At 37.0% G+C, this 26,184-nt stretch overlaps 1 protein-coding gene across 4 annotated transcripts in view; it reads left to right on the top strand.

Moving 5' to 3' along the window:
* The window catches only part of LOC114466419 (protocadherin-10-like), a 37,788-nt gene extending 12,650 nt beyond the window's left edge, over positions 1-25,138 (top strand). The window contains exons 4-5 of one of the 4 annotated variants that reach the window (XM_028451856.1): positions 17,728-17,888; positions 24,643-25,138. In XM_028451856.1, coding sequence (XP_028307657.1) covers positions 17,728-17,888; positions 24,643-24,696 — 215 coding nt within the window. In that variant the 3' untranslated portion in view covers positions 24,697-25,138. Of the gene's footprint in view, positions 1-17,727; positions 19,343-24,642 lie in introns of those variants that run through there. The other 3 variants (XM_028451851.1, XM_028451863.1, XM_028451850.1) reach the window with 3 other exon arrangements.
* The last annotated feature ends 1,046 nt before the right edge of the window (positions 25,139-26,184 follow it).

Genomic DNA, 26,184 nt, shown 5'->3' with positions numbered 1-26,184 from the left:
ATACCCATTGCTCTTTTGTATCTGTGTGCATACTGTATGTGCCTCTGATTATTCCATAAGAATGGGCGCGTTGTTGTTTTTTTATCTCATGTACGATGCATGTTGTGGGCAGTGAATAATAGAGCGAGCACTCAACACCAAAACTACAAAAGCCCGAGCCAAGAATAAGTATAGATCAGTGGTTCTGTGAGCGACACACACAAGCTGCATGTGCACACACACGCGCTTACATTATTAACAACTGGCGTGCGCGCGCGCTCGTGCTTGCATTCCTTCTCTATAACTGTGTGTGTGCGTACACCAGGGATGGGCAACACTTTCACAGCGAGGGCCACAAAAATGTGATTGTATTTGATCCAAGGGCCACATTATCAACATTTACATCAGCATTTAGAATAATGATTAATATGAGCATTAATATTGTCTGTGGTTTTGTTGTTTTGTCAGTCTTTAGTCACTTTGTGTGTTCTTGTTGTAATTGTGTGTATTTTTCTGTCATTTTCTGCATTTCTGTTGTCGATTTGTGTGTTTTTGGGGTCACTTCCTATATTTTGGTTGTTGTTTTCTGTATTTTCCTGTTATTTTGTTGACAGTTTGTGTGTCTTTGAAGCTATTCTGTAATGTGTTGTCGTTTTTTGTGTTTTCGTAGTCATTCTGTTTGTTTTCGTGGTTGTTGTGTCTGTCTTTGTTGTCATTTTGTGTTTATTGATTTTGTGTATTTTTCTGTCATTTTCTGCATTTATGTTGTCGATTTGTGTGTTTTTGGGGTCACTTCCTGTACTTTGGTTGTTGTTTTCTGTATTTTCTTGTTATTTTGTAGACAGTTTGTGTCTTTGAAGCTATTCTATAATGTGTTGTTGTGTTTTCATAGTCATTTTGTTTGTTTAAGTGGTTTTGTATGTCTTTGTTGTCATTTTGTGTTTTATGAGTCATTTTGTGTATTTTTTTTTTTTTTTTGTTTGCATTTTTATGTACTTCGTGCATTTTGCTTTCGATTTGTGTATTTTTGGATATTTTTTATTGTGTTCTTGTTGTAATTTTGTGTATTTCTCTGCCATTTTCTACATTTATGTTGTCGATTTGTGCATTTTTGGAGTCATTTCCTTTATTTTGGTTGTTGTTTTTTTTATTTTCCTGTAATTTTGTGCAATTTTGTTGACAGTTTGTGTGTCTTTGAAGCTATTCTGTAATGTGTTGTTGTTTTTCGTGTTTTCGTAGTCATTTTGTTTGTTTAAGTGGTTTTTGTGTCTGTCTTTGTCGTCATTTTATGTCTTATGAGTAATTTTGTGTATTTTTTAACTTTTTTAATTGTATACTTTGCACACATTTGTGTGTTTTGGCACTTATTTTGAAATGTAATTTTTGGGGATTTGTTTTGGGGGCCGCACAAAATTAGACCAAGGGCCACATGCCTATGTTTGGCGTACACATGGTTTTTGTGGCAGGGTCTCATCCTTCATTCTGTCTCCCCCACACGTTGGCTCTCTGAAACACTCGGCTGATCAGTAATTCATTTCGAGAACCTTTGCATAGCAATTATCAGAGAAGGGTTAGAGGCAAGAATTCCTCACGGGATTACACGCACGCACACACACACACACAGAATATGTCAGATGAAGTGAAAAAACCATTTCCAGTTGGCATATCATCAACCACACCTGCTTCCCGCTCGGCCACGCGGCTGACACGTTAGAAAATCAGATGCTTTGAAATCAAAGGGTAAATGCATTGGGAGGTTAGCATATGTGCATATGTGTAACGAGTACTGATATATGCTATTCAAGTAGAAGTGCTATTACTCAGGGTTTCTGCGGATCCTTAAAGTCTTAAAAGGCATTAAATTCATGAATCTAAAAATAAGGCCATCATTGTCATTAAAATGTCTTAAAATAATGTTTCAAAAGTCTTCTAATTTAACACATAATAAGTATGATTTTACAATTGTAATTAGTCTCACATTTCAAAATAAAAGGTAACATTCATTTTTATTTATTTATTTATTTATTTATTTTTTTTAATGTATAAACAACATGGGAAAATGTAAATTTAACAAAAATGTCCTGTCCAACAAAGATTTTTCTTAATGGTTTTTATTTTTTGTATTTTTGTTGTTGTTTTATAGATTTTTAGCTATTTTTGTAGTTATCTTGAGTTTTTGGAGTGATTTTGATTAGTTTAGTCCGTTTTTTGTTTATTTTTCCCCTAACCATATGTAATTGATTGATTTTTTTTTTTTTTTTTTTTTTTTTTTTTTACCCCCAATTATGTTTACTGTGAAGTTTGTCTTAAATTGGCTTTCAAATAAAAAGTATTTAAAAAAAGCTGTAGGAATTCTGTTACTTGGTTGAAAATATAGTCAAGTACAAGTAAAAAGTAGCTCAATTAAATCGTACTCAAAGTAATAGTTACTAGTTACTTTTCATTTTTGGTAATAAATCTTGCCACAATTCCGTTGCATACAGTAAACATCTTATGTATAAACTTAAAAAGGAAGAGACCAAATCTTTTGGAAATAAAAGGTTTGTGTCAAAATTTACAATAATTTTTTCAAAAAAAAAAAAAAAAACAATGATCATGCTTTAAGTATAGCTACATTTATGAACTCTGAAACTGAGAAAATAACCTTCATTCAATGCTGTTTTGGGGCCGTGCATTACGTTTAATCTGATTGGTCGACTATGATGTGATGCATTTGATTGTTGTCTGGTCATTTCATTTGTCTATTGATCATTTTAAAACAAAAACTAATAATTTACTTTGTATTGGTTGGGTGTAGAAATGTAATAAATGGTGTTACTTCTTTTAAAACACACTTAAGTACAAGTAAAACTACTGATTTAGAAGAATATTCAAAAAAAGTACCCATAAAAACAACTGAATTACAGTAATATGAGTACTTGTAATCCATTACTTTCACCTCTGGATGCTAGGATAACAGTGAATACCTTTAAAAAGTCAGCAAATGGCTTTTTTTCTCAAACCACTGGTGTATTGATTGAAAGCTGCTACTCTTACACACACACACACACACACATTCTAAATTAGACACCGTTTCCCTCATCATTGCTCTCATCATCCTAATGGGAGATAGTGGCAAGAGGGGGAGCAAGCAAAACAAGGAAAGGTGACAGATAAGAGAGGATGAAATATTCATCAGGAGGATGAAAATTGGCATGTGAGCAACATTCGATCAGCTGTGGAAGGCTGCGTGACGGGCGGGAGGCTGGAAATGATCATTATCATGACGTTTGTTGTGGTGAGAACAACAGCCGTGACAAATGGGACAATTAAATCACTGTGGCAACGGTGTATTAGATGGCTGATTATGAATTAGTGGCGGCCCCCGTGCAGCACTTTCCCCACGTCAGGGAGCTGTCAGAAAAATGTAGAATACGGAGTTTTGACACAAGCCAGAGATGTTGGAAAACCCGATTACTTTATTGTGGTGATGATAAAAAGATAAAATGAGTGAGAACAAGCGCAAATAGCTCTTAGTTAAAGCTGCTACCCTTGATCATTGTTTAAAATCATAGAGTATGCGTATTAGTGCTGGACGATATGGACCAAAAATCATACTGTATCACAATATTTTTTTTCCCAAATTGGCAATATATACGATATAAATCTCAATAACTTAAATTCAAATGAAGTCTGACCAAAAACAAAATTCAGGGTTAAATTTGCTGATGCATTTTTGTTCTAGTTTGTTTGATATCAGAATGAAGTAAAAACACCTCTCTGCACCCGCCCCCACATCCCACAATGCAATGCGTGACAATTTCAACAGACTGTTTACGTTGGATAAAAAAACAAACTTTAAAGCGACAATTTTAACCTTTATCCTTGTTGATGTTTGATTTTTTTTTCTTAAAATGGCGATATAGGATATACTGTACATCTTGATAACTATAATTCAAATACAGTTTGACCAGAAAGACAATTCTGGGTTAAATTTGTTGATACAAAATGCCACACAAGCACATATATTAACAAACCGTTGCACAATATGTGCCGCTTTTGGCTTTTTCTCCTCTAAGAGACAGCAAGTGTGAGTGAGTTCTGTAGCGTGGCTTGTTTCGCGGTAAATCTGGGTCAGGACGCACGCAGAAATCCATCTAACTGTGCTTTTCATGTTGTTCTGAAAAGTAGCAAGAGCAGCGACTCCTTAAACAAGTATTTTGATACAAAATAAGCAATAGAAAATATATATGCATATATATATCAAAATTGGAATTTTCTATATCGCCAAAATAAAAAGCTCAATTAATCTTGAATGTTGATTTATCGCCCAGCCCTATGCCTCATAGATCATTGAATCAAACAACATGCACTTCAGAAAGAACGGAACAAGGTTGAAACTGCTGCGTGAAAGTTTGTTTGTACCCTTGTAAACACTTAATTTGTTGACCATCTTGCGCATTGCATTGTGGGAGGTGCAGTTCCGTAGACGGATGCAAAGTGTTTTTACTTCAATCCTAGTGTAATTTATTATATTTTTCACCAGACATTTTTGTTCTAGTTTGTTCCCTGTGACATCAGAATGAAGTAAAAACACTTCTACGCACCCGCACCGACATCCCACAATGCAATGCGCAGACATTTCAACAAACGGTACTGTTTATATGAAAACAGTCAAGCTGCAAATTTTTACTTTTTCCTTCCTTTTCCTTGAAATGCTGTTTGATGGGTTGATCTATGAGGCTTATGCTATGATTTTATCTATAATAAATTATTTGACTAACAGCTGTGAGAGTTGCTAAAAACACTCATCATCAAGGTGTTTGAAGTTTGCTGATCCTTTCTGGTAATTTGTACTTAAACAAAGAAAAACCAGAGGCTCTAAAAGTGGTGGAGATTAAAGAAAAATCAATACAAAATCAATGGCTGAAAACGAGTTGGAAAAAAAAAAAAAAAAACCCACTAACCTATTTTAAAAAGAGAATCAATCAATCTGCATTCTTCCTGTAACATGAATCAATCTCTAGCGGCAAGACTAGTTGAAGAGACTATAGCTAGTTTCCTGCATTAGATCTTAAGAAATGCCTTGACGGATGGCAGAGTTAAAAAAGAAGGACTCTCATTGGCTCAGAGGGAGCAAGTGTAATGTCGGGCAGTAAGACCGACACAAATCTCTGCAAATTCCAGGGTATGGTATAAACAAGCTTTGTCCACGACTAGCACACGTATTATCCTTTCTATCTAGAGACTTAATATCAGTGGACATCTGCTCCAACCAGCCTCAAACGACCTACAAAAAGCACATTAAGTATGATGTGGGGATGCGTTTGGTAATATGATCCGTGAGCAGTGGCTACAACAACAGTCCTCCGTCAGACTAGAAGGACAGTCAACACGGGATTTGGAGCAATCGTTTTTTCTAAGGAAATAACTAGAAAAAATGACTTTTTCACTTTTCCACTGTGACCCTAATTTCCCACAAACACATTCAGCCACAAGGTCAGTTTGGATATGAATAGGGGTACATAATTCCACACTGTGGTGGGGGAACCAAAGTGCCTATAGAAAAGCCCAAAGGCAGCACTCAGGGTGAATGTGCAGATGACTGGTGCGAGCACACAAGCATTTAACCGCGAGGCCAAGCTATTGCAATTTAGGTCAGAGACTCTCCAACAGCTCTCGACAAATTTCGGCTGCTTTCACACCAGGGGAGTCTGAGGGATTTACTTTGATTGGAAAGGAAAACGTTGAAGAATTTCACACGTTCTTCTGTGTTGGTTTTTACTTTCCACACAGAAACCAAACTGGCTGAACAATGACATACGATTACTACAGCGGCTCATTTGGGTGGTAGCCTCAAACAAGCACGGAATAACAAAACCAAGTAAAGAAGAAGAAAATACCTTTGGTTTAGGATTCATCTTTTAGTTTATATTTTTAGCTGCTTCTTCTTCTTTGAGGTATTTTAGGTGCTTTGAAAGTATGAACAACGTTCAATAAATCGTCATCAATCTAGTAGCATATGAATTGAGTAAATCCCATTCCAGCAAGTTCTTATTTTCTACTTTTTAAAAAAACAGTATGTTTAGGTTTAATTTATTCAGACAAAGTTTGTTTCAAAAAATAACTTTGAAATTAACTGATTTCCTGACATGTTTCGACTGCCAACTGTCAGTCTTCCTCAGAGGCGTCTCTTCTCGAGAGTAAATTTCCTCAAAAAAGTGAAAATAATCAAATCATAACATAGTGTGTAAATATAAGTCACTCATTAACAGGATCCGGTTCATATTAGTCCGTTAAGTCTAGTCCCTAACCTATACACAATGGCAAAATGACTCCAAAAACACATAAAACGAGAGAAAAATACTCAAACCACAGCAAAAAAACAAAACACAAAATGGCATAAAAAAACATACAAAATTATAGAAAATTGCATAAAATGACAATAAACAAAAAATACACAAAAAGATAATAGATATTCAAAAAATTACTCTGTAGCACACAAGGTGAATACAAATGAATAAAATGTCCAAACGAACAATAAAAACACACCAAAATACACAAAATGACGCCAAAAACAACAACAGAAATACACAAAATAAGAGAAAGAATAGTACAAAACTCCACACAAAACCCTTTGATCTTTCTTGTCGTGATGCAACAATCACTCATGATTCTAAATGCTGATGTGACTACAAAATAAGTCAATATTATTATTATTGTTATTAAAGAAAAGAGAGAGAGAGAGAGAAAATAAATTAAAAAAAAACATATGTATGATTCATGCTGATATCTGATCAATATCGGTATCGGCCATTACGCAAGGTGGCAATATCGGTATCATATCGGAAATGAAAAGTCGTATTGGGACATCCCTAATGGCATCTGCTGTGATAAAAGTTCCCGATCCCAGGGTTAGAACCATTGAAACCTGCTGTGTTTATGGTGAGTTTTGCTGAGTTTGCGTCCCTTGTTGTACTGCATCCAGAGTAATGGCGTCACGGGTTGTGTGAGTCTTAATTAAATGCAAAGATTCGGCTCTTTAACATTGATGTTTCATGGTATATAGGGCAAACACTGCTGTAAAGAAAATGCACATCACTCTAAATGAATTCCCTTGCTTTCACTTTTCTGCTGAGTCATCTTTCAGTTAAACAGACTCGACCAAACAAACCAGAGTATCTGAGAAAATGAGCTGTAATCTATTAACAATGGACCGTGTTGGCTATCTTCTCTGACTCTGTGTTGGATTTGATCTTAGATGGCCTTGCTTGTCTGCTTTAATAATTAAAAACATATGCATCTATTGTACCTGCATGTACTATAGATTACAGTTTAACAATCAATCATAAAACAGACTAAATAAAGATAAAACCTTTGAGAAATGTATTACAAAATAGATGTAACAAAGCTCATTTCATTCAAAGAATAGTTCTCGTAATAAAAACCATAAATCAACGCTCATCCAGGGAAAACATTTATTAATCGAGCAGACATTTGGTCAACGTTGTCATCTTAGGTTTTTCTCCCTGCACTGTTGCTACGTAATCAATATTTTTTTTTTAAATGGTCGTACAAAACAATTGAACTCAATATTGTGAGAGCCATCTTTGCTGTGTTTTTGGCCCTGAGAGGACGCTGGTTTACTCAGTCATCACAGCCTCTGCAGCTCTACTGTCATCCTCTGCTGCTGTCCAAATATTGACGTTTGGTTTCTGGATTCTTTCTGAAACTCTGGATGAAAAACAAAGTAGGGCTGGGCAATATGGTCCAAAACTTGAGTTTTTTTTTTCTCAAAATGACGATATACCCTAACAGTTGTACAAAATGCACCACTTTGGGCTTTTTCTCCCATATTGATTTGTTTATTTTGCCACATACAACACAAATGCTGACAGGTTACCATAGATTTATATTTATTTTATATTTACAAATATTATACATTATAATACAGTGAATGTGTGTGTGTGTGATATTATAATAATTATAATAATGGTATTGTGCTTTTACAGGGTGAAGGAAGGAGACAATAACACGTTAATAATAGACAAATATGGATAAGGAATGATATATTTATATACATGCATATATAAATACATACATATACAAAATAGTAAAAAAGACAATTAAGAGAAGAGAGGGGAAAACAGAAAAAATCAAAATACGATCACCCTAAACAACATACTCTACAACAAACATAGGCAACTGGCAGCCCGGGGGCCACATGTGCGGCCCCAAAAACTGAATTGTAATTCATGAAGTTGGAAATGATATAAAGCCCCACATAACACACAAAACTCCAGAAACACAGAAAACAACAGCGAAATGTACAAAATGTCAACAAAAGTACACAAAATGAAAACAAAGATACACTAAACAGCACAAAATGAATAGAAAAACCACAACATATACAAAAGGACTACAAAAACACACAAAAATGCCAATGAAATTTCACAAAATGACAGAAAAATACACAAAATGACAGAAAAATACACAAAAAGACAACAATAACACAAAGTATGTAACAAAAACACATATGACTTGAAAAACAAACAAAAAGGCAACACAAATTCATAATATTTACAAAAAAATAGACAAAATGAAAAAAAAAAAACCAAGAAAAAACATGAAAGGACTACAAAGACAAAACCTTTTGTTCTTTCCTGTATTAATGCTCAGATTGGTCGTTTTTCTGAATGCTAATATCAATGTTAATAATGTGGCCCTTGGATCAGACAAGCACATTTTTGTGGGCCCCACTCTGATAAAAGTTGCCCATCTCTGCTCTACAAATTAAATGAATGATGAAAAATACTTTAATCTGAAATAACATGATGTCTGGGGATAAGCAGTGAGGTAGTTATTTAAAACTGCATATTTGGTTTTTCAGGTAAATTATTATGAAAAATTTTGCATGCGCAATAAAGCATACGAAAAATATTGCCGCACGCGCATTTGCTATTTTCCTCCAGGCTGAGCCCTGGATATTTCAGAAAGCTGGAATCACCCCTGCCTCTGCCTAGAGAAGAGTTTTTTTAGGCAAGTGGAGAGGAAAAAGAGGAGGGGGAGGGAGAGATGGATGGACGAGCATACGGTATTAAATGTGACAGAAGATAATAACGGCAGAAAGAGATTGATGGTAACGTCGGTGAAATAAAACCAGATCAGATGTTTTTGGTGAATTTGTTTTCTGTGCATTCCGTGGCTCCCTCTTGCCGATCGTGTCTCAGGCAGCGCAATTAAACAAATCACAGCAAAGAGGGATTCCAGGAGCTCGCTGAGATGTAATGAGGGAATGAGGAAGTGCAGGGAGAAAGATGAACAAACGTGCTGATTGCTTATTAGCAAGGAGATTGTTTTCCGTATTGTGTGGTGTGGTGTACATCCCCCGTGTGTGTGTGTGTGTGTCAGGGAGTCAGAGTGGATGTCTGTGTGTGTTCCTGCTGCCGGATGAGGTCATGATGAGAGCCCAGGCTGCTGGCAGGGCCTGTCATTCCCAGTCCTCGTTCTGGTGGTTGTTTTGGTTCCTGCCTGAGGACGAGACAGTGAGACAGAGCTTTAATGGGATCAACAGCCAATCGGTGTCATGCACACATGGCCTGCCTGTCTATGTACTCATTTGTTTTTACACATCCCTGTGTTAAATACATGTTTTAATGTGTGTGTGTGTGTGTTTAAAAACCTTTGTGTAGGTGCTATTTTTGCACAAGTGTAAAGAGTACTGATTTATCCTACTCAAGTAGAAGTACTGTTACTTGATTGAAATTGGACTCAAGTACAAGTAAAAAGTAGCTCAATTAAATAGTACTCAAAGTATAAGTTACTAGTTACTTCCACCCCCCATATTCATCTTTGGTAATAAATCTTGCTACAGTTCCCTTGCATTCAGTAAATATCTCATGTATAAACTTAAAAAGGAAGAAAAGAATAAATCTTAATTTATTTTCCACAAAGGCATCTGTATAAAATAAAAGGTTTGTCAAAATGTACAATATTTTTTTTTAAATAAAATAACACCAATTAATTAAATCCAAAGTAAAAATTAAAAGTTCTCAGGCTATAGGTAATAAATAGAAACCATGAAACGAAGAAAGTGGTAAAATAACCGTTATTCAATGCTGTTTTGGCACAGTGCAATATGTTTATTCATATTGGTCGGCTATGATGTGATGCATTTGATTGTTGTCTGGTCATTTTTTTTTTTTTTTTGAGTCTTAATGTCTGTTGATCATTATTAAAAAAAAAAAATAATTAAACAATAATTAGTAAATAAGTTATTCAGTAACTGTTGGGTGTAGAAATGTAACAAATTACTTCTTTTAAAACATACTTATAGGCACACCGCTGACTTTGTGACCTAAAGAGTTGATCCACATGAGTTATTTTAAATGATTCCTCAGCACTCAACAGTATCAGTGCTCTGAGCGGGGCTTCCCTCTTGAAATACCAACTATGAAAGTTTGGAAGAGACGGACCGTCTTTGGCCAGGTCATGTGACCTGGAGAATGGATGCCTGGAGAACGTTTCACTTTACGGCAGTCACGTGACCACAGGCTCGGATATACTCATTGGGCTAAGGCTTTCGCTACTATTTTTATGTTATAGTATTAAAACTGCCTCTGAGGAAGCTAAAAAGCTGGCGCCAGGACCCGGCCCCCTCCGCCAGACACCGCCCCGTGCACGCCGGGTCGCCCATCCCCCGTCTGCCCCGACCTCGGCCGCCGCGCCCACTCCCGACGACGGCAGCAATGTCAGGGAGTAAGGGGGGAGCGCCACCGACGCGGCGAGGAGTTCCGAGCCTCTGGTGGCGGGGAGAGGAGGGCGACGGCAACTACTGTCTGCATACACAATCAAAAGACAAGGGAAGCTGGCCCGACTGACTGTTTGTTGATTTTTGCCACAGTGCTGTTGTGCTTGTTGCCACTAGGGGCGCTTGCTGTGAAATTTACAAGTCTAGCACCCCTAGTGGCCAAAAGTTACACGGTGTTAGTAAAACTACTGATTTAGAAATGCCCATGAAGTACCCATGAATGCAACTCAGTTACAGTAATGTGAGTACTGAGTAATCTATTACTGTTTCCTCTGGTAGTGAATGCTCACACCACTGTTCATTTTGACTTAGATTTAGTCAAGGTTTTTTTGACTAAAATGCCATTTAGTTTTAGTCAAAATTTGATCACCGGGACTATTTCAGTTATAGTCTAGTTTTAGTGAAATAAATGACATTAAGATTATATTTGACTAAAATATAAAGCATTTTTTTTAAAGATTTAATTACCATTAATTAACTGAATATGGAATGATATTATTGAAATACACACAGACAGATTTGATGTGACTAATGTGTAAAACCATCTGATCACATGAATTTTAATTGGAAATTATAGTTTTGTTTTTATTAGTTAAAAAAATCTATAAATTTTTATTGAGCTTTTGTTCACATGTACATTTTATAATTAGTCAGAGTCAAGTTATTGTCGAAGAAAAATGACAATGATTTAGAAACGTACTCAAGTACCCATAAAAGAAACTCAATTACAGTAACGTGAGTACGTGTAATCCATTACTTTCCTCCTCTGACTGAGTCAAGGCACACATCTTGAAATAATGGTAAACACTAGGCTGCAAACTATATTTACACATAATCTGAAGAGCACAACAACACACCCATGAGCTTCCTTAACAATATATAATAATAATTCCTCTCAATCCCCCTGGCAGTGAGTGGCCACCTGACGAGAGCTTTGGCTTTTTCCACCTCTACGTCTGCATCAATATTCCCACTGATTTGTTTATAGGAGTGCATACATTGAAGCTATAAACCTCTCCATTCATTCGCACAAAATGCGTTTTGATGATTGAAGAGCAGGAGGTCAACTCCGGTTTACGTCAGAAGGAGAAATTAATTTGTGAAAAGCCCATTGAAAAGGGCAAAGGTTAACTTTGTAGTGGGAATTAACAGAAATACTTTGATTTCAAAGCGTCTAACCCTTAAAGTCTTCATGAATAGACATTCATTCTGAGGGTAAACGTCAGGGCATTTTGAAGTAACTACTGGACTGCATGAATATTGGAATTCTTAGCGCTGTTCATAGAGTTTACCACTCCATCACTTAAGGCTGTGTAATTAATCGAATTTCGATCACAATTTTGATTATTACACTCAACAATTACCAAAATAACATAATCTAGAATTTTATTTTTTTTGTTTTGCTTGCTAAATTAAACAAAGCTTCCACGATTTCAGATTAAGCTTGGCACACATAAGAAAAAATGATAATTATTACTAACTTTGAGTTGTTTAATGCACGCATGCAAGCTCCTGAGCCCCGCCCCTCTCAAAGCTAAAGTTAGCCTAGCCTGCAGGCCAACGCGGAGAAAGTTGTTGCTCGCCGTCTTGAAACATGGCTGTAGAAACGCAGCCAAACAAGCACGAGAGTCAAATTCTCTCATCTGGGATCACTTTGGGTGTGATGATGAAGATCTAGAGCAAAGACACATCACGTGTAAAAAGTCTTTTGTTTTGTGCAAAAGTGAACATACTTGATTTTAGTGTTTGAAGGATTCTATTGTTTGTTTAAATAATATATTTTAGTTGGTTTTGTACAAAAAAAACCAAAAAAAAACAGGTTTTTGGTTGACAATTTTATTTCAATTATGACTAAAATATTTGCAATTATAATTTTTTATATAATGGAGCAGCACTATACCATCATTCACTTTATCAGCCAAAACAAACCAAATATTCCATTTTTAAACCAGTGCAATTAAACCAACTAAATATTCATGTGTTATGCACAACCACCTTCACATTTGCCAGATTGGATGTTCTCCCAAAGCAGTGAAATCCATTATGTTGGCAAAAAAGTAATTGAGGCGGGTGAAGAAATGTAGTTTTATGGTCAGTTATCGCTGCAGCTGTTCTATTTATTCAGCAGAGTGTCGATCAGCTAGTGGGAGGGAAATAATCAGCTGTGTGTGGCCACACTGGTCCCAGCTCCAAACTCTTCCTTCAATGCAGCAAAAAGGATATTCATGTTTCACGGGTTACATTGGGCTCAGTTCGCTCTGATTTTATAACATTGTATAAAGATGCGAGTCCACATTTGAAACCCATGTAGGACAGAGATGGGCAACTTCTATCAGAGTGGGGCCCAAAAAAAATGTTGTTGTCTAATCCGAGGGCCACATTATCAACATTTTATAGTAGAATTTTCAATAATGACCAATCTGAGCATTAATACAGCAAAGAACAAAGGGTTTTTGTCTTTGTAGTGATTTTGTGTGGGTTTTCTTGGTGTTTTGTTTTGTGGTTTTTTGAATTAGTTTGGTCTATTTTCTTGTCATTATGGCACATTTTTGTTGCCTTTTTGTGTGTTTTACGAATCATTTTGTAAGTTGTTGTTTTTGTAGTCTTTTTGTGTTTAAGTGGTTGTTTAGTGTGTCTTTGTTATCATTTTGTGTACTTTTGTTGTCATTTTGTGCATTTTGCTGTCATTTTGCTGTGTTTCTGGAGTTTTGTGTGTTATGTTGGGCTTCATACAGTATGAATTACAATTTGGTTTTGGGGGCCGCGCAAAATTAAACCGAGGGCCCACCCGTTGCCTATGTTAACCTGTTGTTTTTCAGTATAGTCCAAACATATTGTTAATTTGTTGAGGTGTGTTTAAGTCTTAACATTGATATTCTCCAAACTCATTCATGTTTCCACCTTTTTGTGCTTTTCGTCCAAATTTGTGAGTCTACAAAAGTCTTCAATTGATGAAAAAGGAAAAATGTCTTTGTCCAAATGCTTGTTTTTGTGGTTGAAGCTAAATTCTAAGGTCATATTTGTCTATTTCCTGAGTTTTTATCCAACACCCCTTCAAATATCTCACCTCTTTCCATCTTCTTATGATGAAATATCTCAGTTTCTGGAGTTACTCTCAGGCTTTTTGGTTCACTGCAGTGTTTCCTTCCTTTGCTTATTACAGAATCTCGATTTGCTGCACCTTTGGATGAATTTAAAACAAAGACAAGAGTAAGAAGTAAGAGATTTCAACACAGTGGGGGCACTTTTCCTATTTTGGCATACCAAATAAATTGATTCAAAGACTCAAAGACTTTCTTTTCTTGGTCTTTGTAGTTTTCTCGCTTTAGTACCAGTCGTGTAGTAGAAGATTGAGGTTATTTTAATATTTGTACTAAAAGTGAAAAGCCTATAATGCTTTTATTGCACTAACCCTTAGTAAGTCCTGTTAACCTTTTCAGTAGGTTGTAAATGGACTTGATTTATATTGCACTTTTATTAGCACAGGGGTATAGTCCCAAAGCGCTTTACAATATCAGCTCATTCACCAATTCCCAAAGCAATGGGACAGAGCTGCCATGCAAGGCACTAGTCAACCATTGGAAGCAACTTAGGGTTCAGCGTCTTGCCCAAGGACACTTCAACACATAGACAAGTATAGCACGGTTATCAAACCCCCAACCTCTAGATCAGATGACGATATCTACCACCTGAGCCAGGGTCACCCCAGTAAAAACAAAAGCATAAACACATCTTTATGAAAGTAATGTCGAACCATTGTCGAGTCATTTGCTCTGGTTGAGATGTTCATAATAACCTTAAGGAGATCATCATATTTATTTATTTATTTGTTTGTTTGTTAGTGGGATTGGGATCAAAAGCAGTTCACAAATTTTGACAACATTTTAACCAAAGATAGACCATACGCCATGGAAGATTCCATTAAACTTTTGATCCGGATCAATATAGTGATTCTGGATCAGTTTTAAAAATTTAAAAATTCTTCTCTCTCATCATTAGTGATATTTAAAAAGAATGACTAATCTTTAGTAGATCTGTCAATAAACTCAACAAATTTGATCTGGATTGAATCTGGATTATACATTTTATCCTGATCTTTGGGGAAAAAAAGGAGGTACCCATACAATTGAATCAACTGTATGGTTAATAATTGGTATAGACATTTATTCCAAGCCTTTAAAGTGTGAATAATCATGGTACCATAATCCAGATATCTGCCAATACTGTAATCCCTCAAAGAAGAGATGTGGTACTTGGTGAAGGTTTGCGCTTTCACAGGTTTGATATATTTTTTTTAAATTTATTTTATTTATTCAGTTTATTTTCGACATGGTTACGTTAACTTTTTTTTTTACATTTTTTCTTTTTTTTTGTACATGCAGAAAAAGGAGACGAGAGAAGCAGTTTGCTTATCTGGGTCCCGTCCCCTGTTTTACCATCTCAAATTTACATGGGTTTACATGTCTCTCTGGTCAAACATTCTTGAGTTGTTCTGAACAGTCCTTTTGTGTGTATTCTCATCTGTAGTCAGTGTTGTCTTGTTTTTATTCCTCCTCCTCTCTATCGTTGTTCGTGTTGGCCTTGTTCCCTGCCAGACGTTGTTAGCATTCCTCCAGTTCAAGAATAGTTCCTCTTTCGAAGGTGTTTGGAAGGTTTTTCCCTTTTCATCCATAATGTCACCACTCAGGAATGTCTCTTTTGGACACACAAGTTTGCAGCTTGTTTTGTCTCTACATCAAGGTTAATCCAGCTGTTGTTAGTTCTATTGGCAGTGTTGTATTTTCCACTGTTAGATATAACTTGTATAAACACATTATTATATCTTAGTTCATAAGCAAGGTAGTAATTTCATTGTATTATATCTTAGTTGGTAGCACATCATGGTAACGTGTGAATTACAAAGAAAACATTTGATAGAATTTGTGCAAAATAAATGTTGGCTATGTGATCTGTATTTGAAAAATGGTCCGTCTTATTCTAATCATTTGGTTTCCATGATCCTCTAATTGTGGCATATGGATACTTTTAGAGGAACGTGCAAATGTTTTTAAGCTTTCATGAGGAGAAATTTTTCTGCTATTACACGTCACAGAACGTCACATGGTCACGTGACCACTTCTCTCTGAGAAAACATGGCGCGGTACATGTAAACAGAAGAGGAGACCGGGATGTTTACTATCCCCCGCCACAATGTGTGGAAGGGGGATATAGGTTTGAGCTCCGTCCGTCCGTCCAAGTTAAAGGGGACAGCTTTTCTCAGAAACTGTTTAAGATAGGATAACCACAATCGGTGTGTGGCTTCAAGATGGAACCTTGATGGAGTTCAAAAATGAGGAGTGCGCAATTATTTTTTCTGGAGTTATTGCCCTTGTTCTGTTTTTTTGACTCTGTTTGAGGTATCTTCAAAGGGGACAGCTTTTCTCAAAAAACCGATTAAGATAGGATAACCAAATTTCCTGTGTGGCTTCAGGGTATCAATACCTTGATGGAGTTTGAAAATGAGAAGTGTGTAATTGTTTTTTCCAGAGTTATTGCCCTTCTTACGTTTTTTTTTTACTCTGACAACTTTTCTCAGAAACCAATTAAGATAGGATAACCACATTTGCTGTGTGGCTTCAGGATATTGATACCTTGATGGAGTTCGAAAATGAGAAGTGCGCAATTATTTTTTCTGGAGTTATTGCCCTTGTTCCGTTTTTCTTTACTATGTTTGAGGTATCTTCAAAGGGGACAGCTTTTCTTAGAAACCGTTTAAGTTCTTAGATTTAGCACATTTAGAAAAAGGTTGTGAGTTATAGTGAGAACCAATCTGGCTGGGGATGTTGATGACTATGTATTCTTGTTTGAATTCTTTTCTTATACTAGAAAGGTTAACTGGAGCCTTTTTTTCATCTTTGATGTGTTTTGTGTCAACATTTACTGCAGCGTGTATTTGCACCTGCTTGTCAGGCATAGTATTTTTTCGTGCTAAAACAATCATGGCTATGTCTTCTTGTTAGAATTAGATTTAAAAATCATTAGTGCCACATTAGACGTGAAACCACCAAGGAATACAGAGTGTTATAAGGAGGTTTGGAGCGTCCATCTTCCTGCAGCGAAGTCTCTCGGGATAAGATTTCATGGGAGTCACGGGGCTCCAGCCCAAAACAACGTTCAACTGAAATCCAACTATTGTTAGATTGAGACATACTTTGTCATATAAAACTCCTAATAGTAGTATTATACAATATACTGTAGATATGCAGCTGCCTTGTCTTGTCCACATGCCTGGAGTTGTTAAGATCTGTGCTGCATTGACTCCAATGGATGGGTCGAGTAGATCTGTAGGAACCTTTGATCTGAAGCCTCAGGGAATCACAAATTGCAGATTGTTTGCTTTCGTTTCCCTCTCGTCTTCAATGGGCTGTGCCTTTCCTTTTGATACACATCTTCCATTCTAAACTGATCATCCCCTGCTTTAATCGTGCCATTTGAGGGCTTTCCCGCATTGTCCCCGCTGGGCTGAAAAAGCAGAGGAAGAAAGAGAGAAAAAAAAATGAGAAACACAAATGCGGTCTGGATATGAGCCGAGAGTGGCTGCAGGGTGTCATGATTGTGAACATTCTTCTGTTGTTTTCTAATCCCCGTGTATTTTCTATCTTTCTTACCCCCTCATTCTACACCCTGTAAATGATGGTAATTAACACAACTGCTGCTTGCCTTTATTGTTCTATTGTATTTAGTTGGGAATGAAATATTTTTTGCTTCCGGGTGTGATTTTGGCAGCCGTGGTGTGTCAATGTGGTTTATTTTCTCTCTCAGTGTTTAAGGATGAATTGTGAGTCTGAGGATGTGCAGCTAGTGATAATAGTGAAGCTCTACTTTAATCTGAATGAAACTAGACGAGAACGGAACTTTGATTTGGTTTTAGTCATAGTCATGCTGCCTTTCCTCATCCTCCATTCTCGTCCTGTTCACAGGTGCAGATCTGTTTTCTAACTGCACGGAGGAGTGCAAGGCCCTGGGCCACTCCGACCGCTGCTGGATGCCGTCTTTCGTGCCGTCGGACGGGCGCCAAGGGCCAGACTACCGCAGTAATCTGCACGTCCCCGGCATGGACGCCACGCTCCCCGACACTGAGGTACCCTCCTCCGTCAACCTCACCGACCAACTCACCATGACCTCGTCCACCGTCTCGTCCAGCGATAGGTCATTCTCCACCTTTGGCAAGGACGGTCAAAGGTCACAGTCACACCACAGCCTTCACCATCACCTTCATCAGCAACAGCAGCAGTACAGCTCCAGCACGCTAGAGAGGAAAGAGTATGATAGGGGGACCCTACCGTACAAACCCACCTTTCTCTGTGAGTATCAGTACGAAAGTTCCCTGGGACCTTACGACTTCGGTCAGGTCCAGTACAGATACTAAAAACAGGAGACGATGATTCTGATTTGGACTTTTTACGTTGTTCATCAACATTTATTTCTTCTGTTTTCAAGGAGTTTTTTTTATTCGACATATTTTTTCAGTTTTTCTTGTATCGTTTCTTACTTTTATTTCTTTTGTAATTTATCATATCATTTGTGGAATGTAAAATGTATGTCTATTTCTAACTCCACCCCCCTCCACCCATCTCCAAACCCTAAATTCTAACCCATCCCCCACCCCCCAAACGTTAAATGCTGCTTGTAATCATGTGACTTATTGTTGCAAAAATAAACACAATGAATTTGGACTTTTGCTAATCTGCTGTGGCCGGATTTCTTCATTTTTATTCCTCTTTTTTGTTTTTGTTTCTAAATTTCCCCCTCTAAACCTACTTTTTTACCTGATGCTCATACAAGTAAAGGTCAAACACACAACATTGCATGTGTCTATGAAGCCATTTTCACTAATATGGCTAATACACACACGCACACACACACACACACCAATAAACAGATTAGATATTAGTGAAGCATAAAGAAAGGATGCGACTGTGATATGAAATTACATTTTTGTTCATCCACAAGCGTAACATGACTTCCCTACTGAAAAACTCCAAAGGTGAAGCAAACCACTGACTCTACCGCTGTTTTTTTTTTTCCTTCCTTACAATGAATGGAGTTCATTTGTTGATATAAAGGAGTTCTAAAGAATCTCTTCAGTTGTGGATCAATACACGACACGATGAAGGGTGGCTGTGGCTGAGGTGAAACTGTCTGCTATGAGGTCAAACATGGTCAAGTGGAAATGTCATTCACAAAAAGATCTTTGAAAAGACGAAGAAAGAGTCTTACAGGAAGGATATGATGTCACATGTTAACATGTGACTGATGAAAAAGCTGAAAGGATAAATCCTTCATGAAAATAGTCAGTAAGAGAAAAACGAGCACATTTACCCATTTAACCAATGGGTAACATACTGTACATTTTAACCTTAAAGATTAAAGAATATTCTATAATTTAATACAATCAATTAGAAAATAGGGATGTCCCGATACAAATTTTTCACTTTCGATACGATACCGATATTGCATCCTTGAGTATAGACCAATAACGATCCGATGAGATATCAGCATGAATCATACATGCTTTTATGACTTATTTTGTAGTGTGGAATGTTAGAAAAGACTTGATCATGTGATGTTCCTCAAACAGAAAACAATAATCAGTAACAGTAGGGATGAGAAAAATAGACAATTTATTATCAACCAATTGGTTACATACATTTTAACCTTCGAAATAATATCTACAGTATTCCACAATTGAATAAATATATTATAATATATATCTGAGATTTTAGATGCAGTCCGTTAAAATTTTATATTAGTTTTCTGGACGATATTGGATCGATAACAATATCGGATCGATAACAATATCGGATCGAGACACCACTGATAGAAAACCCTGAAAATAACCTTAATATAACCAAAGAACCCAGTATATATTATATTGGAGATTTTGTACACTGATATAATCCAATATATGTTTTTTTATTTCCAATATTGGACCTAAATAAATATCAAATTGAGACACCTTTATGATTTTTATCTTGTACCTGTACTAGCTGCATGTAAATGCTCTGAATGAATTTGCGTATTCAAAAGTAATTTATTCATATTCCTTGTATAAAAGGCAGGTATTAATGTGAAAAGGTGGGACATTGTTGTATAAAACATTCAAAGAAATGAATCAAAAGTAAAAATCTGTGTGGGAAGAAAGAAATCAGAGTTTGCCAGATTGAATATTATTTTATCATAAAAAAAAAATCCTTTTTTTTTTTTTTTTTAATGATTTATGATTTTATGTTTGAATACAATGCAAACATTTAATCTTAAAAAAATACTGGAATTTTGTTTATTTATAAAAGGAAATGATTTCATCATAAAATCTCAAAAATAGTGACAAAATGTGAATACAAGCAAGGGAAAGTCAATGCTGTGGAAAAACAAGAAGAACAGCAGATGAAGGCAGGAGAAGATGGCACAAATATACTTTAATCAGAATCAGAAAAAGTTTTATTCGCCAGGTACAGTTTTAAAACAATACAAAGAATGTAACATATATATATATATATATACATATATACATATATATATACATATATACAAGTCCTGCAGCTGATATTACTATTAATTAATTTTCATTAACATCACTCCAGAAATGTCAAGCATAAAAAATCTGTTCTCTTTTTCCTCCGTCGTGTGTAAAGCTGACAGTCAACACCTGTCTGTCAAACGTGTTTCATAAAAATGCACAAACAGTCCCCGCTACACAGCTTCTTATTTAGCAAATCAAATTCCGTGCGATAAATTGATATATTTATTCTCCAAACGTGTGACTCTGATTTCATATTTGCTAGAGGTAAACACGATAAACAGATTCTTTGTATTATTTTCCATCTTTGACAGACACTATCTCTGGGGTTTGTAAATCAGGCTCTTAAACTCTTCCTATGTCAGAAATAACATCGTTTGGAATACTTGTGAATACCTAAACCAAACATGGGCAACTGGCGGCCTGGGGGCCCTCTGTCTAATTTTATGTGGCTCCCAAAGTAAACGTAGAAAATGACATAAAAACACACAAAACAAAAGCAAAAACACATTAAAAAGTACAAAGAATTACAACATTGCAGGGAAATACAGTAAAAGACAAGAAAAACATAGAAAATATTTCAAAAACACACAAAACAACTACAAAAATGAACAAAATGACTCAAAAAAGACATGAGAAACACCAAAAAATGACTTTGCAAACACACAGTACTAACAAACAAGCAAAATAACAATATAAATACACAATATGACTCCAAAAAACATACATTTTACAGAATCAATGCACAGAATGACAGAAAAACACACAAAAATGTTATAAAAACTCCTGTTAATGCTCAGATGAGTCATTATTCTAAACACTGACATGAATGTTGATAATGTGGCCCCTTCGATCAAACTAACACATTTTTGTGGCCCCCGCTGTCATAGAAGTTGCCCAGCTCTGACCTAAACCATGAACATCTCTTTAATCGATACATCGCTAACAACATATAATCCTTGTGAAGACAAAATACGTCATCATCAACATCTGAGTGGTCACACAAGTTCAGTACAGAAGCCATTTCCTGTCAAGTCACGGCCATGTTAACCACCATCCTCCATGAAAGTGCATGCTGACTGAGGGCCGGTCTCTCAGGTAACCGTACAGCACCAAAAGCGTGTTGTAGTTTTTCTGTTTGTGATTTAACAGTGTCAGGCAATCTTCCTCCAGCACATCGTGTCTGTGTGAAAATAATTGCTATTTAGCCTTCAGGTGCTGGAGCCTGTTTTGCTCCAAATATAGAAACCTACACGTCTGCTCATCTGGTACGCCTTGGGGCCGGGGGTTGGGATAAATGCTCTCCACATTGGCTCAGTCCAACACTACAAACTTTTCTCTATTTCGATTCACTTTTTGACATTATCTATATTTTTGTCTCCACTTGTATCATCAGTTTGGTATAACATGGCGTCGTACTGATAGAAATATCATTGTTTGATGGTGTGGAATGGCCTCATCATCAGCAATGTATTTAAAGCTGCTGGAGACGCAGTTTTTGGGGGTTTTATCTGATAAAGATATAGTGTAGCCCTCATAGATCCATAAATCAAAGATAAATTCCTCAAAAAAAGATGTAAAAGTTGAAATTGCCTCTCAAAAGTTAGTTTCCATCTCTACAGTAAACAATCTCTTAGTGACATTGTTGAAAAAGTTTCACGCATTGCGTTGCATTGTGGGATTTCTGGTGTTTTCACAGACTGAAAGTTGTGGCAAACCAATGGTGGATATCTACAGTATTTAAACCGATTTTAGTTCAGGGGCCAAATCTGGACCAGTTTAATTCCAAGTGGGCCACAAATTATAGGTGGTAAAACGACCAATTTACATCATTTCTGTTACCTAGTTTGAACTTCCACGTGAAAGAAAGGACATTTTGGCCAATGATTTGAAGGAAATTGTAGGATTTTGGAAAAATTGAGAATACTTAAAACAATCTGAGATTAAAAATGACTGCCATCATGTGATATGAGCGCGGGAAAACTGTGAGATCAATGGAGAAAAATGTGCAGTTTCATTAAATTTGTGTATTTGGAGGTACTCCGGGTTGAAGATGAGGTTCTGCCCCAGGTGGAGGAGTTCAAGTACCTCGGGGTCTTGTTCACGAGTGAGGGAAGGATGGAGCGAGAGATCGACAGGCGGATTGGTGCGGCGTCTGCAGTGATGCGGAGTCTGCACCGGTCGATTTACAGGTCGGTCTACGTTCCAACCCTCACCTATGGTCATGAACTTTGGGTCATGACCGAAAGAACAAGCTCACGGGTACAAGCGGCCGAAATGAGTTTCCTCCGTAGGGTGGCTGGGCTCTCCCTTAGAGATAGGGTGAGAAGCTCAGTCATTCGGGAGGGGCTCAAAGTAGAGTCGCTGCTCCTCCGCATCGAGAAGAGCCAGATGAGGTGGCTCGGGCACCTAATTAGGATGCCCCCTGAACGCCTCCTTAGTGAGGCGTTCAGGGCACGTCCCTCCGGAAGGAGGCCCCGGGGAAGACCCAGGACACGCTAGAGAGACTATGTCTCTCGGTTGGCCTGGGAACGTCTCGGGGTCCCCCCGGAAGACCTGGAGGAAGTGGCCGGGGAGAGGGAAGTCTGGGCCTCCCTACTGAGGATGCTGCCCCCGCGACCCGAAAACGGCTAAGCGGGAGAATATGGATGAATGGATGGATATTTGGAGGTACATGTATATCTATAACTGAATTAGTTGATGAGTTACACATTTTTACTTACTCTTGTGGGCCAAATTGGGAGCTTTAAAGGGCCGGATTTGGTTCCCGGGCCTTGAGTTTGACACACAGTTTAAACGGACAGAATCAATCTGGCTGAAATTGAATGTCTGGTACATCGCACAATGTAATGTGCATAACTTTTCCAATAATGTCTATAAACCGAGTGAGTAAAGATCAAAAATAAATTTTGAGCTGCAATTTCAACCTATAACATCTTCTTTTGGAGCAAATGTTCTTTACTTCATTGATCTATGAGATCTATGACCTGATTTATCAGGTAAAAATATGTCCGCTTTAAAGGTATAGAGGAGGATTTTCCCAAGGTTTAGTAAAGAAACGCCCTCTCCACTTTTTGAAAAAATGCACAAGCTCAACACTCTACCTACTGCCAAGAGGGAACGCCTATTAAACGCGTGCGAGAGAGCGTGCACGAGCCCAGTTTTCCTCGTGCACAACACGTTGGTGTCTACATCGCTTATACAAACTTACTTTCCAAAAGAAGATTGCACTTGCTACCGGTAAGTGAAATGTGCTCAAGCAAAAACTAGCTAGGGACGAGGACGTACGATGGCCTTACGTAAAGAATTTGAAGCCAAAATAACATCCTCCACAATACCTTTAATGATTCATTTAGAGAATCATTTTTAAATGTATATTTAACAACAATATTATAGCACACATGCATTTAGACACTGTTTCTGAAATGGGATTATGTGTTCATGATGGCACTACAGGGGTTACTTGAGAGAGAGTGTAAAATTTAAAATATGGGGTTTTGAATTGTTTATCTTTCGTTGAAATGATCTTGATTCGAACATGAACTAAACCGTTTTGGTCCCACACAAGGCGAGAGATGACGAGAAATGATAAAAACTATAGAAATAAATCTATTAAGGAGGCACTAAATACTGTTTCATTCCATTAATTTACAAGTTAAATTATTTAAAATGTGTGTTATCACTCATTCATTCCATCATTATGCTCTACAGTTGTTTTTTCATCATATTCTGAGCAAAAAGTTGTAGTCGGACAAAGGTTACTGAAGCGTATTGCATTCACTTGAAAAAAACCCCTATTAAACGTGTGCGGGAGAGCGTGCACGAGCCCAGTTTTCCTCGTGCACAACTCACAACTCTGTTTACACGTTGGTGTCGACATCGCTCATACAAACTTACTTTCCAAAAGACATTGCTCATACAAAAAAATCCGTTTTTCTGAATAATTTGTTTTTCAGGCAATTTTTTTCCCTGTTTTTTTTTTTTGTTTTACTATTTTTAACTAAGTATCTTGATAATTCAGAAAAATATTAGGCACAAAAAAAAGAGAGTGAAAAACAAAAGAAAAAATTACTCCGAAAAACTGAAAAAAATGTGTCTGAAAAAACAGAAAGAAAATAATTTGTCCAAAAAACAGAAAAAAAATTGTCTGAAAAACAGAAAAAAAAATTGCCCAAAAAAGAAACCAAAAAAAGAAATTATTCAAAAGGTTTTCAAGTGAATGCAATATGTTTCCATAATAATTAAGGCCAAATGTGTGAGTAAAAAGCGTAAAGGGACACCGTCTTCTTAACAAGTGTGTTCTCTTTCTTTTCAGCCCGCAAAAGGATTTGCTAGCTCCTTCCATGTGGACCTGTCGGAGACAGCGTGATTCTCTGTTCTAGACCAACAATACTGATGACTTTAAAATAATAAAAAATGAACAAAACAGCAACCTGCACCACAGCAACCTTGGTTACACTTGGTCGCCTTGGGTGTCGAGCTGTAAGGAAGCCTTGGCCCGTGGCTGCTGAGGGAGGAAAAAAGGAATAAAACACTGAGTAGCTGTTAACCACTCGATACCTTAGGAGCAATCCAAGGCCTTATTTCTCTCAGCAGGACTGAGACTGTGGCCCAAATTGCTTGACCATGTGACGAATCGGATGTTGAAGCTGATGGCTACGAAACGTGTGAGTCGTCGTTGGAAGGACCGATGAACTCACTGAGGATTTTTTTTTTTATAGATATACTCATTTTTATTTTTTTGACTGAGGAGTTAGCCTCTAGAAATTTGTCCGTGCCTGTTTACATAAAGAAGGAAAAAAAAAAACACACAAAAAAACCCAACAAACATTCTGTATAAACTTCAACCAATGTAACAACGAACCCTTTAGCAATTTCTGTGGTCATCGCAAAAGTCAGCTGTACAGTGACGTGTAACGAGAGACAATGGCACGACGGCGAGACAAATGGTTTTATCCCAACGCGTAATGGGCGCAGCTGTTGTACAGGTGAAAAGGACGGGGTTAGTAAGTTCATGTGCAGTACTATTAATTCTGTATCTCCGGTTATTTGACTTGATCGTCTATATAACTCCTCTCTTTGGTTTCTGTTGTTCTTCATGTGGTTGAAGTGTGCAGATGGTTACGGATATAGTGACACGCGGCTAAAGAGTCGCAATCAAAGTCCACTTTTGATGTTTCAGGATGGAGAACGAAAAACACACTGTGGACAAAAAAATGACTTTTGAACCTAATTTTGTGGTTTAACCAATAAAATCTTTAAATGATTGTCGAATTCTGAAAGAGCGAGTGTAACCGTGAGGGGGCTGCAGATCACAGCTAAAGGATGACGTTCCCTCGATGCCATTGGCCTATACATAAACAATCAGACACATTCAATAGTTTTTATCACGTGTGCAAAGTGTTTACTGTGCTATTTTAAAAAGCTTATAATGAATATGAATATATCTACAGTATATATATATATATATATATACACACAATATACTTTTTTCTTAAAGCTGTATAATCATTGGTTCTTTTGTTACACCTCATAATGTCATTCAACTTCTGAATACAAAGTGCTGCAACACGTTGGGTTTACTGGAACCAGAGGAGACGTTTTCCAGTCCTCAAAAACAAGCCCCCGAATCAAGGGGTTTACGCTGATATTCTTCTTTGATTGTTACTTTTCACTGTTTACAGATGCTGGGCCTTGTTGTTGTGTAGCAAAGAAGACAGCAGTTGAGGTGTTTTTTTTTTTTTTTTTTTTTTTTTTTTTTCAGTCCGTTGTGTGTGTGTGTGTTTTTTTACGAGCAGATGAATTGATCGTGTTGGGTGCAGGGCAGGGGGCGCAACGTTTTTATTATGACACACAC

The sequence above is a fragment of the Gouania willdenowi genome, chromosome 1, assembly GCF_900634775.1.
Source record: "Gouania willdenowi chromosome 1, fGouWil2.1, whole genome shotgun sequence".
Taxonomy (NCBI): domain Eukaryota; kingdom Metazoa; phylum Chordata; class Actinopteri; order Blenniiformes; family Gobiesocidae; genus Gouania; species Gouania willdenowi.
The sequence above is the reverse complement of the archived record's forward strand: the minus strand, read 5'-3'. Positions and strand labels throughout refer to the sequence as shown.